General features: G+C 36.4%; 1 protein-coding gene across 18 annotated transcripts in view; it reads left to right on the top strand.

Annotated features, from left to right (window-relative positions):
* TANC2 (tetratricopeptide repeat, ankyrin repeat and coiled-coil containing 2) overlaps positions 1–21053 on the top strand; it is a gene marked incomplete at its 3' end in the record, with an annotated part of 361692 nt that overhangs the window by 234468 nt on the left and 106171 nt on the right. For all 18 annotated transcript variants that reach the window (XM_082443054.1, XM_082443053.1, XM_082443067.1 and 15 more), the window contains one exon: positions 3975–4100. In XM_082443054.1, coding sequence (XP_082299180.1) covers positions 3975–4100 — 126 coding nt within the window. The remainder of the gene's footprint in view (positions 1–3974; positions 4101–21053) is intronic.

Genomic DNA, 21053 nt, shown 5'->3' with positions numbered 1-21053 from the left:
AAAGTATGACAAAGACTTTTTCTCAGAAATTGGCTTGCAAATGGAAAAGATTCATGGGACTACGCGGGAGAGTACAACTACGTACAATTAGTGAAACAAAGGCCACAGCGCATAGAATTTCAGGTCTCCTGGCTGATCTTTCCAATATTTGTCTGCTAAGTCTTTAAATACTGTATTTGAAGGGACAAGAATTTTGAAAATGATGAAGCAGAAAGAAACTGAAAATAAGACTAAGGAAAACAATTTAATAAGGAAAAGAGGCAGTAAAGAAATTATTTTGGATTATTTGATAAAATAGTGATAGATTCAGAGATGAGAGAAAAAGATATTATTGCCAAAGTAAGAAAAAGAATGAATGTTTTAAGAGACTTAGGTAACACTAACCATAACTCAATTGCAGTCCAGAATAAAGCAGTAGTTCCCCATTGGCTGGTTCAGAGCTATAGTGCTTGATATTGAATAGCTCTGCTTCTCCTTAGTTCAATTTGCCTGTGAGTATTTGGACTTGTAAAGGAATGAACTGTTTTTCAGTTCGGTTATTGCAATATTTTTTCTTTTTCTTCTAATGTCATTTGTCTGAATTGAGAAATGTGCTGATTCCAAAATATATTTTACTACATTTCTTGGTTTTGTGAAAAAAAGCAATAGAACAACTGATGTTCATTTTTCTAGGAATTACTATGGTAAAGCTTAGCTTAGTAAAACTTAAGTTTACAGTAGACATTTACATTTTATGAAAGTTGTCAGTAGCTCTTCATTGAATATAAGAAGTTGAACATGTGAAACGAAGGCTGTGCCAGAAGATTTTTTTAATACAAAGAAATTAAAATGGATTATGTAACTGTTACTTAATTTAAATCTGTACTCCAAGTATAGATCTCCCATAGTTTAATCTTTAAAAGATTCATAGATGGATATAACGTATAAAAAGAAAAGACTTTAGGCTTCTTTTTTTAACAAAGCTTTTTGCTCCACTTCATGTTGTGTATTTCTATATCATTCTGCCTACTGTTAATGAAATATATATTCTCTTTTTATTAAAACATATCAAACCATCTTAGTGTGTTAGCATATAGAACCATTTTAGTAAAAGTAACTTGCTAGAACCTTGCTTTAAAATCATATAATGTACCATTAATATTGCCATAATGATAACCAGAAATTTCTATCACTCATCCAGCTGTTAGTTTTTATTTGAATTTTGTTTTAATGTGAATAAAAGAAAATAAAAAATTCTCATTGTCATTGGTCTTTTCATATTACCCTTCAGTTTATCAGCTTAAAAAGTACCTTATAAGTATTTTTCTTATTAAAAAAATAACAAATTTGGACTTTTGTTTGTTCTTTTGTTTCTTACTGCAGAAAATTTTGAAGTGAGATTTATTAGTCTGTGACATGCAGGGCACCTTACTATGCATTGGCAAGGCCTTTATTGCCCAAGTTTGATCACCGCTCTTTGAAGCCATAAAAAACAGAGAATTGAGGGAAAGTGACAAAGATGAAGAAGGAATGAAAAATAAGCCTTTTAAGAAAGAATTAGATTTGTTTAGGTTTAAAAGGAGAGGAGGGTACAATGCAAATAGTGCTCACTGTATTGAGAGTTAAGATAGCTGGTTTCCAGGCCTGGCTCTCCAGTGAATAAGTGAGTCGCTGTAGATAAATGACTTCACTGTCTCCTAAACTGTAAAAGGAGGGGATCTGACTAGATTGGGGTCAGCTAGTATTTTAGGCTTTGCAGGCCATATGGTCTGTGTCGAAACTATTCAACTCTATGGTAAACAGCTATTTAAACAAAGAAGCAAGGCTGTGTTCCAGTAAAACTTTATGCGACAGGCCAGATTTCATCCACAGGCCATAGTTTGCTGACCTGTAGTCTAGATGGCCTTTAAAACTCCTTTTACATCTGCGTTCTGTGTTATTGCTTTATTATCAACATCACATAGTAAAAGAATTGCTGTTCAGTTATTTTCTATGCTATCTCAGCGAGGGGCTAGCCAGGAGACAGAAACCACACAGATATTTTAACAAAAGATGTTATATATAAAGAATTGTTAAATAGGTTTTAAAGAACTGAAAAGGTAAAAGAGAACACTGAGATTTCATGGACTTAGCAACTTCAGGAAGCAGCTACCACTTCTGAGCCTGTAAACGAGAAGAGGTTGGGATGATTAAACCATAGAAACTTGGAGGAGAGGCCCCACAAAGCTGAAACAAACATCTCTGTGAAGGGGCCATGCTCAGCTGATGCTAATATTTCTGCGCTCCAAGGAGGGCTCTATGGGGACAGGACTTCTGGGGGCTACCCACCCCCTGCCTTTATTTTTTTGGTAGCTACACCCATATGGATAAAGAACCTAGCAAAAGAAAATAGACTTTGGTTAAAACAGGAGGGATTGTATGAAACATAAGAAAGAACTAATTCACAGAACCAAATTAGAACCAGTGGGGATGGTGTAATTGTCCCCAGTGTTTTTAAATAAGAGATTAGAAAGTTATCTATTCTGGATAGTTTTAATTTCAGAATGCAGAAATCGAGATTATCTTTTATTCTTCTGATACTTATTCTCTTCCTCTCTCTGGTGTGTCATGTGTCATTTGGCTTCCCTTTCTTGGTTTAAGTTCCCTGGACTAGCTTTCAAAGACTTTTATTTCCTTATAGAAACTATATGTATAATTTGGATAAATTCCTTTTGTGTGGGTTTCCAGTAGATCCAGGTAAATAAGACAATTGCAGTAATTGAAGGGTGAGGGGAATATATGTCTCTTGCACTTGTTCTTATTCTTTTCTCTCTTCCTCTCCCTCTCTTCGATTTTCTCCATCTTTTCTCTCTTTTTCAGCTCATGGAGCACTTTGTAACTGTCTTTGTGCCGGTTGTCATAGCCCTCTTTATGTTATTGTTGTGTCTTACCTTGACTGAGGATGTGGGCAATGCTTCATTGGAGCTCCGCAGCCAAGAGGGATCTCAGTTTGCTTCCCTTCACCCACTCCAAATTGTCACAGAGGTAGACTAGCAGTGAAGCCAGCGAGGGCACCAAGAACAGAGCCTGGCACACAGGAGTCTCTCAGTAAATAATTGTCATGGAATTACTGAACTAACCCCCAGCACAGTATCTTACATAGTTGGCAGCAGTTTGAATTAACAGTTTAATTAATCACGTATGAGCTCTAAATAAACATTTTCTGACGGAAGTTTGGATTTTTTTTTCTTTTTTGTTAAAAGCTTTTTGTCTTCAGCACTCCCTGATTCTTGATTTCTTCACTTTTTGATTCATTGTAAGTGGACTCAATAGCTCTCAGTATGTAGCAGTGCCATTTTACCCCCATCTTCTGCCATTTTCTCTTTCTCTTTCGTGGCTAGGTTAGGGGTTAAAGGATTTATAGATGCAGTGGGAAGCCACTGTTAACTTGACTTTCATCTTCAGAGAGCAACAACATGTTCTTTGGAATTCATGGACATCGGCAGTTCCCTAAATGCTATTTGGCAATTCTCCGTCCATTGCCCCAGGTGCCCGCCTTTCCATTATATACATATATATACACACATGTGAAAATTGTTTTTAGAATGTTTTCATATTTCACTCTTTACCGTGAATGGGAAATGTTGAAAATAGAGCTTCATGGTTCTTTTATAGCTTAATATAATTTGGAACAGATTTCTCCACTGATGTTGTTTATATAAATGGGATTTGTGACCCAAAAGAAGCAAAAACTAATAATCTTTGTTGTCAGGTACTAATGTGTTTGCCAACTTGTTGCTAGTATTGTCTATAAGCTCAGGCATTTGATAGTAGTGAAGGAGCCACAGACAACTCTGGACATGTTTTCCTGGCACATGTTCGAGACACTGATGAGGACTTTGAGTTGAGCAAATTCTCAGTAAATGTATCTGCTCTGATTCTGAAGTCTGGAGATACAGACTAACCGACAGTTTTCTAAACTTAGGTATTCTGACTAAACTCTTCTGTCTTATCAGCCACAAGCTCCACCCACTTGGAGGACCTCGCTTACCTGGATGAGCAGAGACATACACCTTTGAGAACTTCTCTTCGAATGCCAAGACAGAGCATGGCCGGTGCTCGCACACAACAGGATTTAAGAGGTTAGAACCACAAGAGGGCTTTGCATGGGGATGCCCAGGGGAAAATGGAAATGGGCAGTAGGCAAAAAGTTCCTTTGTTTCCAATTTCCACACCTATTTAAGCCTCCCTTAAGTGAGCATGTAACCAGTTCATTTCTGCTGAATCTAGAGAGAAAGATGAACACAAATACTTTGTACTCGTCATAGAAAGGCAGTGTAATTACCAACAGTTGGAAGCATTGATTCCTTGAAATTCTGAAAGAAAACAAGTGGAAAGGGCTGGGGTTGATGGGGGAAATAACCTTTTTAAGGTCCTGGATTTTAGAAGTAATTGTTGACCAATTTCAGCCCTAGCCCTGTTGCAGGTGAACTTGATGCTGCTAATTTGTTTCACTAGAGAATGCATTTCATTTACATTCTAGTGGCCATTTCTAGTGACATACAGTACTTTTATTTTCTTAGAATTTTAGTGCTTCTAGTCCTGTCCTGGCAACATCTAAACAGCTTATCCTTTTCCCATTCAGACACCTGTTTCTTTACACCCTTTGTGCATGCTACATGCTTCTGCAGTCAGGAACCTGATGTTTTTGAAGACTTTTCATTTTGGTATAACCACAGTCTAGTTGAGAGGCCTATTATTGGTATCTCTGCTTGTGCCTCTTGTTTGTTCAAGTGAACCAAACTGTCTGTGATAGTCTTAACAGATGGTCTGCTTTCTCTAGTATCTAGTAATCCATATCTCTACTACGTCAGGTGCATTATTTATTTTATCTTATAGATTATTTGCATCTTTGCTTTGCTCTCCTCCTCACCCCTTGTCCTCTGCCCTACTCTAATCTGTGTAGTGCCACATGCATAACTCACACAGGAAGGGACTCAAACATGCCTGCTGTCCATTCTGGAAGTCATTATGCTGACCGTTTTTCACTGATGGCTCGGCAACTAGGAGCATAAAATAATTAGTTGTATTGCTACAATTACCATACCTCCCATCAACAGTGGTGAGTTGATGGCCTCAGTCATGGTTTTAGTTCCCAGTCCTATCCATCCTGCTTGCCGTTTCTTCAGTTAGCCACATCTTAGTTGCTTATCCCAGAAAGTGGAATTATGTCAAGTACTACTTTAGTGCTGCTATACTGATTATGTTCAAAGCCTGAATAAATTTATTCAAAGACCAACTAAATTATTTGTGCCATGACCAGAAGGCATAACCATAATAAAGAAGATTGGATACAACTGTTGATCTATATAGACCTTCAGATTTGATTGAAAATCTGCCACATTGGCATCACCTTGCATTGCATTACTGAAAAACATACTGACATTGTTGATTTTATTTTCTGCTTTGCTAGTCATTGAATACTGGATTTTATACTACATCAAAAACAAAATTAATGACAGATTTCAGCTGTGTTTTTTTTGTTTTGTTTTTGTTTTGGCTGTGTTGGGTCTTCGTTTCTATACGAGGGCTTTCTCTATTTGCGGCAAGCGGGGGCCACTCTTCATCGCGGTGCGCGGGCCTCTCACTATCACGGCCTCTCCTGTTGTGGAGCACAGGCTCCAGACGCGCAGGCTCAGCAGTTGTGGCTCATGGGCCCAGTCACTCCACGGCATGTGGGATCTTCCCAGACCAGGGCTCGAACCCGTGTCCCCTGCATTGGCAGGCAGATTCTCAACCACTGCGCCACCAGGGAAGCCCTCAGCTGTGTATTTTTGAGAACTCTTCGTGTTGGGTTTTATTGATACTTGATGACACATGTCTACTTCCAGTATCTAAAGATTTAGTAAGGTCTTCGACAGATACGTTCTGGTGAGCTTGATGTTTACACATAGATATCAGCTGTGTATAGAACACAACGAAAATCTTTTCCATTTCACTGAGCTTCAGCCTAAACATTCAGTAAAACCGAAGTGCATCCAAAGATTTTTCCAAAGCATACCTAAATCTTTAGGATGCTCTCCACCTGAATAATGCATTCCTAACAAAACTAATTTCATATCCCTTGCAGATAGGGTTTCAACTTATTGCTTATATTAATACTTGAAGATGGAGTCTGTCCGTTGATGAGTGTGCTATGGTATTAGTGTTTCAGTTCCTTAAAGTTGTCTTTTCTTTCAAGAAGTTTTCTTTTAGCAGTCCAAAGGGTTGGAACATGCCATCCAGTTGAGTGTATTAATCCATAAGAGACAGGGTGTTTACTAAGCGGTATTTTATCTTCTAAAATTAGCATACTTTAATTTAGAACTTTGAGGCCCTAGACAATAACCTTCCCTCAAAAACATGTTATCTTGATTACTATTTACAAATGAACTCTGTAGCTTGAACATTAACAAGAAAGGAAAGCAAACTTGGACAGATTTTCCTTGTGTTTCTGTAGACCTGTTTGGCAAGCCTTTATAATTTGTGGTTATTATATCCAAAACAGTACACTTTACTATGGAAACAGAATCATATTGTTTTCCTGGTATAATTTTAAAAAATCATGCCACATCATGTTTTCTACTTTTATTTTAAGGAACATACAAATTGCAGTCGTATTTCAGTTTTATATCTTCCGCTAACTCTGGTTATGATTGAAGTAAAACAACTTTACCCCAAAAAAGTAATAAAGTGATTGAAAACCTTTTTTAGTGTACATTAAGGTATCTCTTTCTACATTAGAGGTACAGCTTTCTGTATTTTAAAGTATAACTCAAACAAGTCCTATGAAATAGTTTTTAAATCACAATTCCGGTTTTAAATGACCCTGGATCTTCAGAAGAAGGTAGTTTATGGTCATGTACACTGTAGTATATCCATTGGGTACTAAATTAACTGACTGATTTCAAGTACAGAGATTATCTGAAGTAAAATCACTTTAATATATGAAGAGATGACAAGCATTTATTGGGCGCTTCATACAGGCAGTCCTGCACTATTTTGTTCAGAGCAGTGGTTCTCAAACTTTTGGTCCCAGGAACTCTTTCCACCTTAAAAAATTATTGAGGACCCTAAAAAGCTTGTGTTATATGAGTTGTATTGATTGATATTTACCATATTAAATTAGAACTGATAAATTGTTAAAATACCTGTTCTTTTTTTTTTTTTAATAGTAGACCCATTATGTGTTAATGTAAGCTCTGGAAAATGCCACCCTACCCTTGTGAGAGAATGAGAGTAGAAAAAGACAAATAATCTCTTAATATTATGAAAATAGTTTTGCCTTTGTGGACCCGCGAGAGTGTCTTGAGAAGCCCCAGGGGTCCCAAGATCACAGTAAGAAAGACTGGTTTAGAGGATACCATTGTAACTGAAGATAAGTTTTATGCCTTTAAGGATCACACAGCCTGTTTACAGAAATGTGGAAAAGTGTAGTTTGAGAGTTGGTTAGAAGTTATTCATGAACATGGTTTAATAGTACAGGCATAGTTCATTTAACGGTTATCTTAATAATAACTGCAATTGTTTGATCATAATAATAGTCTTTTGACTGCTGAAGCAGAAGTTGCTGAGGTAACCCATGAGCTACAGTTTGGATCTTCAAGTTGAGTATTAACATTAACATTTGCTTCATTAGTAAAAAGTCTTTTTTTTTTTTTTTTTTTTTACTTCTCAAGACAGCTGTTTTGAACAACTGTTCTCCCGAAATTGATGTTTCCAGATACCCAGCCCAACAGTGGGGAGGAGGTCACATAAGTGCACTGTCCAGGATCTCAGTGCAGCAAGTCAGTAGATTCCTAGCTGTCAACCATCCAAGAGCTTGAGCTCTAATGACAAAATAGTTACAGTAGATTGTGTCCTAATGCAGAGTATACAACTAGCTAACCTACTACATGTGCCTTTTAAGTCCCAAAGCCTAATGTCCTTGACAGATATTAATTTGAAATCTTAAAGTTTTTAACTCAAGTTTTTAAAATTATTTTCAGGGTCCATTTTTAATTTAATCACCTTGTGTAAATGTGGAGTCATGCTATACCTGAAACCTTTCACTCTCTCTGACCACCTTAATGGAATCTCTTTTTACCCAGATAAAGACAGAAACTGTTTACTGTCCAGTAAAAGGGAAGAAGAGGATGTTGGTTTTTATGGATAAATACAATAAATCTGAAGAAAGAACATATAAATGGAACCAGGAGAAGTTAAAATACACAAAGCAAATCATAGCATAATGACTTTGAATAGTAGCTACTTGGGGTAAATTAACAACAGATTATTATTGATAAGACTCTGGAACCTGCCTGATATGAAATCATAATCACACTATTCTGCTTAAAGAGATTATACATTCCTAATTAAAACTTCATTTCTCATTATGTGTTGGTTTCCTTAGGACTTTTACTAAATCCCATTACATAGACGGCCATTCACAGGCATTGGATTTAGTTAATAGCTGCTTTAATAGATACTAGGTTGGGGGCGTATGTGCAATGATGGTCTGACTCATTGGCAGAACTGATGTGAAATTGACCCTGACACAGTTAACTTGGCTTTGTCAAAGCAAAAAATTGAATTTTTATCAAATAAAATCAGTGTTTCATGCCATTTGTGAGTCCCCTACTTTTCCAAAACAATGAATCCTTTCTGAAGATGGCTAAGATGTATGTCATGAAGCTAATAATCTTGTGTTAGCCTACTGAGTCACACATCCCTGAGGTTGCTTAGTCATCTTGATCATTGCCTGGCTAGCTATCACATTTACAAGGGAATATTTCCATCAGTCTTTTCTATCTCATTGTTCATTGTTTTATTTTTACAAGATTAAATTTCTTTCTTTTTAGGTAAATCGAAAATCCAGAAATAAAGTTGCATGCCCGTAACTGCCTATATATAAATATTAGGGTAGATTGTAAGCTTTAGTTGTATGAGATGATCCTCTCACCCCCAGCCAGCTCTTTTGCAAAGTACCCTAAAATTTGAAAAGCAGTACTCAAACTGGATGTCTTTGTCTGCTAGAAACTGATTTATACTTTTTGGAGTAGTCTAGCTGTAGTTTTTTAAAGCAGATCACTACTTGTTAAAGTAGCTCCAGATCAGTACACAGATCTGGTTTTTATATAAACCAGCTTTAGTTGGTAAATTCTGTCTTAAAATTTGAAAGCCCAAACAGTGGCTAATATACAACAAAGTTCCCCCACAAGACCTGAAAGGGAAAATTAGCCCTTGGGAAAGAGAAGAGTCTATAAACCATTTAATCTTCTAACAGGGCACGTATTGACCTCTTGCATTAAATAACACACTACTTAGAGAAAGGCTGTGGAGTAACATGAAAGAAATTCTAATCATGATATCTAGTTCTGCAGGAATAAATCACTGAAAATATTTTTAAATGCCTTAAGTGCAATAAAGAAAAATAACCATTAAGCCATTTTTATGTTTTGATCTAAATTAGATTTAAAGAATAGCTCCCCAGTTAATCTTTCTATCATTATTTTCTCCAAAAGTGACTAAATCTTATTAAACTAACCATAATGCCAGTAAATTTATTTAGGTAACACTTTGTAAAACTTTTTTGATTCAGTAAAATGATCTAAGCGTTCCAATCTTGCAGTATGTAATAAAAGATTTTTTATGTAATAACTTCCCCAGATACTAATAAAATATAGCATGGGAGAATTTCCTTTGTAGGGCCATAGCTATTTCATCACTGAGTGTTCACTTTTAAAATGTTTAATCTGGGTTTCCCTGATGGTGCAGTGGTTAAGAATCCGCCTGCAAATGCAGGGGATATGGGTTCGATCCCTGGTCCAGGAAGATCCCACATGCCGCGGAGCAACTAAGCCCGTGCGCCACAACTACTGAGCCTGCGCTCTAGAGCCTGCGAGCCGCAACTGCTGAGCCCGTGTGCCACAACTACTGAAGCCCGCGCGCCTAGAGCCCGTGCTCCGCAACAAGAGAAGCCACCACAATGAGAAGCCTGCACACTGCAACAAAGAGTAGCCCCCGCTCACCACAGCTAGAGAAAGCCTGCGAGCAGCAACAAAGACCCAACGCAGCCAATTAATTAATTAATTAATTATTTTTAAAGTTTAATCTTAAATTTCAAGTAATTAGCCAGTTCTGATTCTCCAATAAAAAATCTCATCTTCAAGACCAACAATCTAATAGCACAAAACTATGTTGACATAGTTATATAATTCTTTTATCAGATGTTTCACATTTTAAAAGCTTTACCATTTTTATACTTTCCCCACATTTTGAGGTATTAAATGTGAGGAAACACGTAAAAAGTAGCATCATTTGGGAGAGTTGGATTTTCCCTATTTCTTCCACTGTTTTTGAAGGATCATTGTTCCCTTCCTGAAAATTCCGCTCAACAATGACTCCAGGTTTTTCTCAACAAATGTTTTTCTATAAGACCAATGTCAGAAAGCTGAAATTTAATATACAAGTTTTTCAAGGACTCAAAGTATTATTTTCCAGAGTCAAGCCTTTTCCCTTTTTTATCCCCACATTAATAAAATACAATAGACTTCTTAAAACACTAAGACAAATGCTGAGAATGGGACACTTTTAAACAGATAAAAATGATAGCTTACATTTATTGGAGTTCTTATTCTTTATAGACCCAGTGCTAAGAGCTTTAAACATGTTATTTAATCCTCACAACTCTTTGATGCAAGTGGTGGTAGTAAGGAAACTGGGACTTAGAGAGATGAAATAACTTGCTTAGAGTTACAGGTCTAGTAATTGGCAATGTGAGGATTCATTTCATATGTGGAAGACCCTAGAGCCTGTGCTCTTAACCACCATGCTATCCTATGTCAAAGACAGTATAATATAAAAAGCTTTAAGTAATATAATAATAGCAATACGATGGCTTATTGTACATAGTTCAGTACACTGGGGTGTTAGGGATGGGAAGCAGTTGCATATAAACACTAATTGCCGGATGGTGGTTGCTAGGACCTGCAGGGAGTAGAAAATGGGGAGTTGCTGTTGATTGGGCATATAAAGTTTGAGTCATACAAGATGAAAAAGTTCTAGGGATCTGCTGTACAACATTGTGCTTATTGTTAATCGTCTCATATGATTATTTGCCATCAAATATCTTTTTTAGTGAAGTGTCTATTCAAATATTTTGTGCCCTTTTATTGGATGGTTTCTTTTTTTATTAATGAGTTTCGAGAGTTTGTTATATAATTTGGATACAAGTCCTTTATCAGATGCGTTCTTTGCAAATATGTTTTCCCAGTTTTTGGCTTGTCTTTTCATTCTCTTAACAGTATCTTTTAAAGAACAGAAGTTTTTAGAAGTCCAGTTTATGAATTTTTGCTTTGATGGATCATTCTTCTGGTGTTGTATCTAAGATTTCTTTGACAAACCCAAAGTTACAAATATTTTCTCCTGTATTTTCTTCTAGACGTTTTACAGTTTTAGGTTTTACGTTTAGGTCTGTGGTTGATTTTGAGTTAATTTTTGTATGTGGTGTGGTGCATGATATGTATCAAAGTTTTTTGGGTTTTTGTTTTTGGCATGTAGATATACAGCTGTTCTAACATCATTTGTTGCAAAGACTGTTCTTCCTCTACGGAATTCCTTTTGCACCTTTGCACTGTCAAAAATCAGTCATCCATATATTTATGGATCTGTTTCTGGACTGCTTCTGTTCCATTCATCTGTTCATCTTACCTTGATGCTAATACCACACCTTCTTGATTACTGTAGCTTTATAATAAAGCTTAAAATCAGGTATTGTTAACCCTCCAGTGTTGTTGTTCATTTTCAGAATTGTTTTGGCTATTCTAGGTTCTTTGTATTTCCATATGAAACCTTGTAAATTTCTACCCATAAAGCCTGCGGGAATTTTGATGGGGATTGCATTGGATCTGTAGATCAATTTGAGGAAAATTGACTTCTTATCAATGTTGAATCTTCCAATCCATGAACATAATATATCTCTCCATTCATTTAGGTCTCCCTTAACTTCTCTCAGCAATGTTTTGTAGATGTACAGAGGTTGAAAATATTTTGTCATATTTATCCTTCAGTATTTCATATTTCTTATGCTATTATAAATAGTATTGCTTTTTGTTTCAATTTCTAATTGTTCATTGCTAGTGAACAATTACATAGAAGTATTGTTGATTTTTGTATATTGCTCCTGTATCCTGAAACCTTGCTAAACTCATTTATTATTTCTAATGACTTTTTTATAGATTCCATAGGATTTTCTACATTAAGATAATCATATAGTCTGCAAATATAGTTTTACTTCTTCCTTTTTCTTTTTCTTATCTTGTGACTCTGACTAGAACTAGTACATTGTTGAATAGAAGCGAAGAGAGCAGAAATCCTTAACCTTATTCTGATCTTTGAGAGAAAGCATTCAGTCTTTCACCATGAGATACGTTAGTGATAGGTTTTCAGTAGATGCACTTTATCAGGTTGAGGTTGTTCCCCTACTATTGTTAGTTTGTAAGAGTTGTTTGATTTTTTTTTTTTAATCAGGAGTTTATGTTGGATTTTGTCAAGTGGTTTTTCTATATCTGTGGAAATAATCATATGGTTTTCTTTTTTGCTTTGTTAATATGATGAATTCCATTGATTTTTCAAATGTTAAGCCAACTTTGAATTCCTAGTATAAAATCCACTTGATCATGATGTATTTTTTTATATTGGCTTCAATTTACTATAATTTTGTATATTTTTTTACATCTGTGTTCATGAGATATATTGGGTTGTAGTTTTCTTGCAATGCCTTTGTCTGGTTTTAATACCACAGTAATGAGAAAGTATTCTCTCCTCTTTAGTTTTATAAAGAGTTTGTGTAAAATAGATATTATTTCTTCCTTAAATGATTGGTAGAATTTGCTCATGAAGCCATCAGGGTCTGCAGTTTTAATTATGGGAAGGTTTTAACTATCAATTCAATTACTTTAGTAGATATAGGCTATTCAGGTCATGTGTGGGGTTTTTTAGTGGGCTTCATTAGTTTGTGTCTTTCAAGAAATTTGTCCATTTTATATAACCTGTTGAATTTATTGGTGTAAAATTGTTCATAGTATCCCTTACCCTTTTAATCTGTAGTCATGTTACCCCTCATTCTTGATTCTATCCTTATTGATATGTCTTCTCTTTCTTTCCTTATTAGTCTGCTTAGAGATTTATCAATTTTATTGAGCTTATTAAATCTTTTATTTTCATTAATTTTTCTATTGTTTTTCTGTTTACTGTTTTATTTCCACTCTGATTTTTATTATTTCCTTTCTTCTGCTTGCTTTGGGATTTTTTTCTTTATTTGCTAATTTGCTAAGGTAAGCGGTGAGGTCATTGACATAGACCTTTCTTCTATTCTAATATAGGCATTTTAATGCTATAAATTTCCCTGTTAAGTACTGCTTTAGCTGTATTTCACAGATTTTGTATTTTCACTTTCATCCAGTTCAAAATACGAATTTGCTTTTTGATTTCTTCTTCATCTCATGGATATTTCTGGGGAATTTCCAGATATATTTCTACTGTTGATTCCTAACTTAGTTCTGTTATGGTCAAAGAACACACTTTGAACAGCATGAATTCATTTAAATTTATCCAGAATTTTTCATGAGCCAAAATATGGTCTATCTTGGTAAATTTTTCAAGGCCTTTATAATACTTGTGTCTGGGGTGTCCCTCAGGTTCACTGATTAACTAGGAGGACTCACAGTACTCAGCATATAGTCATTCCCATAGCTATGCTTTATTACAGTAGAATGATACAAAACAAAATCAACAAAGGGAAAGGTACATGGGTGAAAGTCCAGAGGAAAGCGGACACAAGCTTCCAAGTATTCTCTCTCAGTGAAGTCACACAACATGCACTTAATTCCTCCAGCAATAAGTTGTGACCTGTGTGAAACGTTTACCAGGAGAGCTCATTAGAGATTCAGTGCCCAAGATTTTTATGGGGGTCTGGTCACATAGACCTCCTTGGCTAAAAAAAAATACCAAAATTCCAGACTTCCAGAAGAAAAGCAAGTATTCAGCATAAACAATATTGTTTGTACAAACCAATTAGGCACAGTGAGCCATACTTCTTAGTTCTTGGAGTGGTGTGAATCCTCTTGAAATCTACGTTCCCAAACTTCAGTAAGGGCCAATCTTGTAAGCAGGCTTTCTGAGGGTTAATAGTCTTAGGCCTGTTATGTTAACTCTTTTCTGCACTGGAGTATATTTCTGTTTCTCTCCTCTGAGCCTTTATGTTATTGTTGTGAGACAGTTTATTTATCTAAATGTTATAAACCCCACCATATAAAAGTCAGTTATCTTTTAAAGAGTTGTGAAAAAAATTTTATATATTAATCCACATAGTTCCCAGTTCTGGTGCTCTTCATTTCTTTCGTCATATTTTTCTATCGGGTGTCATTTTTCTTCTGCCTGAAGGACTTCTTTTAACGTTTCTTATATTGTGGGTCTGCTGGTAACTAATAATTTTTTTCAGCTTTTATATGTCTGAAAATCTTTATTTCATCTTTTTTTCAATAGTTTTATTTATTTATTTATTTATGGCTGTGTTGGGTCTTCGTTTCTGTGCGAGGGCTTTCTCTAGTTGTGGCAAGTGGGGGCCACTCTTCATCACGGTGCACGGACCTCTCATTATCATGGCCTCTCTTATTGCGGAGCACAGGCTCCAGATGCGCAGGCTCAGTAATTGTGGCTTACGGGCCTAGTTGCTCCGTGGCATGTGGGATCTTCCCAGACCAGGGTTCGAACCCGTGTCCCCTGCATGGGCGGGCAGATTCTCAACCACTGTGCCACCAGGGAAGCCCCTCATCGTTATTTTTGAAAGATATTTTCGGTGGGAATAGAATTCCAGATTGACATGTTTTTTCTTCTCATAATTTAAAGCTTTAGGTCTACTACCTTCTCATTTGCATTGTTTTTGACAAGAAATCTGCTGTCATCCTTATCTTTGTTCCTCTGTACTTAATGTGTCTTTTTATTCTGTGGCTGCTTTTTTTTTTCTCTTTATCACTGGTTTTGAGCAATTTGACTGTGATGTGCCTTGGTGTCATTTTCTTCATGTTTCTTGCACTTGGGGCTCATTGAGTTTCCTGGATCAGTAAGTTTATAGCTTTTGACATATTTGGAAATTTCATAGCCATTATTTATTTAAATATTTTTTTTGTCCTCCACCTTCAAGGACTCCAGTTACACCTATATTTAACCACTTGGAGTTGTCCCACAGTTCGCAGATGCTCTTTTTATTTTTTTTAATAATTTTTAAATTTTTATCTCTTTTTTCTCTGTGTCTTTAATTTTGCGTAGTTTTTATTACTGTGTCTTCAAGGTTACTGATCTTTTCTTTTGTAATGTCAAATTTGTCACAAATCCCATGGCGTGTATTTTTCATTTCTGATGTTTTTTTCTGTAGAAGTGCAATTTGGGTCTTTTGTATCTTCCATGTCCCTTTTGAACAGATAGAATATAGTCATGGTTTTAATACTTTTCTCTGCTAATTCTAACATCTGTGTCAGTTCTGGGTCAGTTTCAGTTGATTGGTTTTTCTCCTAATTATGGCTCATATTTTCCTGCTTCTTTTTGCATGCCTGATAATCTTCATTTGGATGCCAGACATTGTGAATTTTACCTTATTGGGTGTTGGGTATTTTTGTATTCCTATAAATATTCTTCAGCTTTTTTCTGGAATGTGACTTAGTTATTTGGAAACAGTATGATCAATTTTGGGTCTTGCCTTTAAAATTTGTTGAGTAGAACCAGAACAATATTTACAGGTCTCATTATTCTATACTACTGTGTCAGGGTCTTCCTGGATTTATCCAATGTCCTGTGCATTGTGAGGTTTTCCATTCTGGCTGGTAGGAACAGGCACTATTCCTGGCCCTATGTAAGCTGCAGATACTCTTGTCGCCAATCCTCATACTTGTGCTAATCACTACCCTGCTGATTACTCAAGGGTTACTCTCCACAGGTCTCCAGAATTATTTCTGTACAGCTCTCTCCTTTCTAGTACTCTGTTCTTTGAACAGTGGCTGCCTTGGTCTCCCTGGATTCTCAGCTTGGTCTGCTCAACTAAGGGAGTCTGTCAGAATCTGACTGGGCTCTCCCTCCCTACATAGTGCTTTGAAAATTTTCTCAATGTTGTGAGTGGGCATAGGGTTTAACCTCATTTGTTTTTCATCTCTCAGGGATTACTATTTTTCATTGCCTGTGTCTAGTGTCTTGAAAACCATCATTTCATATACCTTGTCTAGAGCTTTATATGTTTGTTTTGGAGGTGTTTTAGGTGGGAGGGCAAATCTAGTCCTTGTTTCTCCTTCGCCAGAAGTGGAAATTCATGTCAGATTTTTAAAAAGAAAATTATAGATGAAATGAACCAGAGCATCAACCCATCTCTCCTTAGAAAATGACTGGCTTGAGAGTTAGAATTGGGTTTTCTGTAAGCTAAAATACATATTTACCTATAATAATGAAGAAAAATATGGTTATTATTTGCACAGAATAAATCCCACGTCACATTAGCAAGACTTTAGTTACTAAGTGGATGTGTGTGACTTCAGCCTTCTCAGTAACTTTTCTAAAAGAAAGGAACTAGCCTTTAAAAAAATATATCCTGTCCTCTCTGGACACTAGCTCTAAGGCACATTTTCTCCCTTCCCCCAGCTTCCTGTAGGAATATGATTGTTTGTGTCTTGGCCAGCCTCCAGGCCTTGCCTGTGATGTGTACAGAGCTTCGAAAATAACAGTTTTTCTTCCCTGAATGTCTTGTTACTTAATGGCCCTCTTGTTTATGACAGTAGCCTTTAAATAGGAATTTATCCCTGGAAGGTGTCAAACAAATGATTCATTTCTTTTTATTATCATAGTATGGTTCAAGTGATTTTCAAAGACCTTGGTTTGCATCCTATAACTGTCTTCCTGTAGCCCTGCTGTCCTACCAAAGCCAAGTCTATAAACATTTCCCTGCAGTTAAGAATGGAAAATTCATATTCACTGTTTTCATTCACTAATTCATTTATTAAACGTTATTAAATGTACATACTCTGTGACAAGAACTGTCCTAGTTAATAAGGACTTACTAGGTTGGGTGATTGTGGTAGGGTAAGTTGATGAGATATGAGGGTAGAAGTGTAGGGGCTGACATGATTATATCATATACATATTATTGATGACTGTATACAGGAGGGATGTGTGGAATGCAAAGTTATTCATTAAAAGCTTGTTTAAGTACCTGGTAAAAAGCAAGAGATGTTGAGAATCTGAACTATATGACTGTCATTCATTGAGGATTAACTAGGTTCTGAACTAAGAACTTAATGTACATTTTCTTGTTTAGCCTTATGAGATAGATGTTCTTATTATCCTCATTTTACAGATAACAGAACTGAGGCTTAGAGTAATCTGGCAACACCTCCAAGGTTATATCATTATAAGTAACAGTGGAATGGGAAAAGAAAACAGGAATTATATCTGGGGGATATTCCTCAAGAATAATTGATAGGACCTGTGACAAATTAGATGTAAAGGTCAAGAAAGAAGAAATCCTGGTGAGTCCCAAGTTTCTATCTTGGGAGACCAGGCAGATGATGATATTTCATTAACTGAGATAATGAATGGAAAATAAAGAATAGGTTAAGGTGAGTGAGAAAATAACTTTAGTTCTAAACATTTTAAGTTTGAGATATCTATTGGAAATCCACATAGATAACTCTTGTAAATTGCTGGAAAAGCTATACAGGAGTTTAGGAATGGGATCTGGAACAGAAATGTAAACCATCACCACTTAGATGGTTATAAAAGCCATTAGTCTGTTCCTTTGAGATTACCCAGGGAGATCATGAAGAAGAAAAAAATAATAAAATATAGAACCTAAGATTGGCAATATTTTAGGGATGGGCAGAAGAGGAGGAATCATTAAAGATATATCAGGAAGAGAGGACCAAAAAAAGAACTAGAAGAAAGTGTTATTATGTAAAGCCCAAGAAGGGAATGTATTTCAAAAAGTGGGGATTGATTAGAAGTGTTAAATACTAAAGCATGGTTAAGTATAAAGACTGAAAATAATTCATTGGACTTAAAAGTTAGAAAGTCTTTAGTGTCATTACCTAAAACAATTTCAACAGAGTAACATGGGAGGAAGCCAGGCTAGGATGAGTTACTGCTGTGGAAGTGAAGATAGCAAGCATGGCCCTTTCAAAATGTTGCAGGGGTTGGGGGTGAAAGGGAGAAGGGACATAAGTCAGAAACTCAAAGGGATGAGGGCTCCAAGAGAGCCAGTATGTTCTCAATATCCTTTTCATTATGTTTGTTTTAAATAAATGTGTGTGGGAGGGAGGTGATTAGGTTACACTGGCTTCTTTTTTGGCTTGATCGTGTGGATAGTAGTAGCAGCTACCAGAGTTAACCAGCAGACTCTGTCCTAGGCACACTACATGTATTAACTCATTTTAATCCTCACGTGTCATGGTTATCCCTGTTTTAAAGATAAGGAAAACTGAGATACCAAGAACATAAGTAACTATCCTAAGGTCCCACAGCTCGTAAGTAACAGAGACTGGATACAAGCTGAAGCATCCTGGCTCTGAGTCCACAGTTTTACCCACCCACCCTGCTCTGTTTCCCTGCTCACCCAAAAAGTGACTCTGCTTTATTTCATCTTTTTTTTTTTTAAACAGAAGTTATCTGGAATGAACATTTCTCAAGCTATTATCTTTAGATTGTTTTTTAGGACCTGCTTCAAATTGCTTTACATTCTTCCAAAACTCATTTCCTGGGGTAGGAGTACCTGCCGACTGTAGTCCTATTCCTGAGTGCCATAAATAAGGAACAGATCCTAAAGAGATTTGACTCTTGTAAATGGAAGAATGAGTCTTCTAGAAACTCAGTAGACAAATGAGCCCTGCCTTGGGTTAATAAATATACTTGAGAAAAAAATAAGCATGTTTTTTGACTTATGTTTGGCACTAAAGTGATATCAGGTTTTGTCTGAAGTACATGTTTTTTTCCTCCGCTCTGTGTAGGGAATAGCATGCATGGCCTGAACCCTAAGAATAAGCCTGAAATTATCTTTTGTTCTGAGGAACAGAGGTGCTTCCAGGCTAGACTGTACAGCCATAATGGAAGAATGTGAGGAAATACAACTCTGCTCCTGTTTGCACCAGACCTTTGTCTGTATTACACACACCCTTTCTTCGGCCAGTCCTGTGACTGACTTCTTTTAAGATGATTCATGAGTAAATATGCTTTAGTCTAAATCCAGTTAGAGCTCTTTTGCCCCCACTTCTCCCCCTTTTCCTCTTGCTGCAGCTGTTTATATTTGCATTTGGACGAGCTGGTCTGTTAGCCTTAACGCACTTTTGTTTGTTTTTTAAATGTTTGCTCTTTGCCATAGTTAAAGAAAGGTCAGTTTTCTCTATAAGCCCAGATATATAATTATTTGTATTGATGGTCTCACAGAGACTGTTTCCTAGAGAGCATTCATTTGTCTGTCACAAGCCTAATTTGCATTGAAGAGATGCACACACGGATCTGAGTCTTGAGTGGTTATTAAATTTCTTTCAAAAACTGCCTTCCAAAGCTTGTCTTATTTGTATACCCTGTTGGAATGTTTTTCCTCTTTGTGTATTTTCCTTCAACATTTTATTAGGAAAATTTTTGGATATACCCCAAAAAAGGACAATTTTACAGTAAACCCTCGTTTACTTGCCTTGATTATATCATTAATATTTTATTATTTTTATCACCTATCTATCTGCCCATCTCTTTAACCACGCATCATTTTTTACAAATTTCAAAGTAAATTCCAGATGTCAGTATACTTTGGAATATTTTGAGAAGGATGGGATGGTGTTCCTGCTCTCTTGCCACCCTGGGACTGCCACTTCTTGGGTGCCAGGGGTAAGGAGACCACATCTGTTACTAAACGTATGGATTAGCTCATCTTTTTCCCTTGGCTCAGCTATAGTTGCAGTGGTCATTTCTCACTGGATTATTTCGGTGGTTTCTGCCTTAGAAAATCTCTTGGAAGCCAGTGGATATCTAAACAAAGAAACATTTATTTAGGAATATGAACTCCACAGGGGGTATTCATTACCTCCATGTTTCACAGTGCAGGCCAAAGTGCCTTCTTGTTCGTATGCCCTAAATTTATTGTTGGTACATAGGAAGTATGGCTTTCTTTTATCATATTGATCTGACAAAAGCCTTAGATTCTGAGGTACAGAAATTGTTTCTAGGCTGTTCTTGGCGTCTACAGTTGTTTTACCATATGGTGCTGGGCTAATTTTGTCTGTTCTTCCCTTGAGGCTTTTGTAAATTGATTACATTTTTAGAAAAATTTTAAAATAACTTTTTAAAATGTCAAAGCTTTCTCAGAATAAAATATGATGAGAGATTACATCAACATGAGAACAAGTTATCTTAATAAAGTTTTTCTCAAAAACTTCAGCATTTAAGTTGAATCTGTACTTATCCCATATTATAAATTGGCACCGGTCATATTCATGAAACCCCCTTTTGATGCAAAATGTTAAGTAATCTTGGACCTGAAGAGATAGGTCTGTTAGTTTAGAAAGCAACTGAGTGTCTCAGAAGCTCTTCCCTCTGTGGAAAGGTCAAGCATGCAGTTCCTAAAGGGGAACACAGGAGAGGTGAAGGAGAAAGAAGCTAGCCTAGCCAGTCAGCTAAGTCTACTCAATTCTGGTCATCAGTGGTATAACTCATGACCAGATTTCAGACTTAATAATGACATCCTATAGAGCAGCAACATAAAATAATAGAAAAAAAACTGAATTTTGGAGTCAAAATTAGGTTTTGATTCTAGTTCTGCAACCAGCTGTGTGACCTTAGATCTCTCTGGGCCTAATTACACTTACCTCAAACCAACTGATCTATTTTCTCCTTCCTCGCTGTGAGTCCTGTGACTGCTCAACCAGAGCTCAGCATGTTTGTCTGAGTGTCTGCCCACGAAGGGCACTCAGATACCCGGGAACCCCCCTGCATGGTTAGCAGCCCCCTACTATCAAGTGACATTATGGAAAATGGAGTAAGGAGCT

Source organism: Balaenoptera physalus, assembly GCF_965194825.1.
Source record: "Balaenoptera physalus genome assembly, chromosome: 20".
NCBI classification, from domain to species: domain Eukaryota; kingdom Metazoa; phylum Chordata; class Mammalia; order Artiodactyla; family Balaenopteridae; genus Balaenoptera; species Balaenoptera physalus.
The sequence above is the reverse complement of the archived record's forward strand: the minus strand, read 5'-3'. Positions and strand labels throughout refer to the sequence as shown.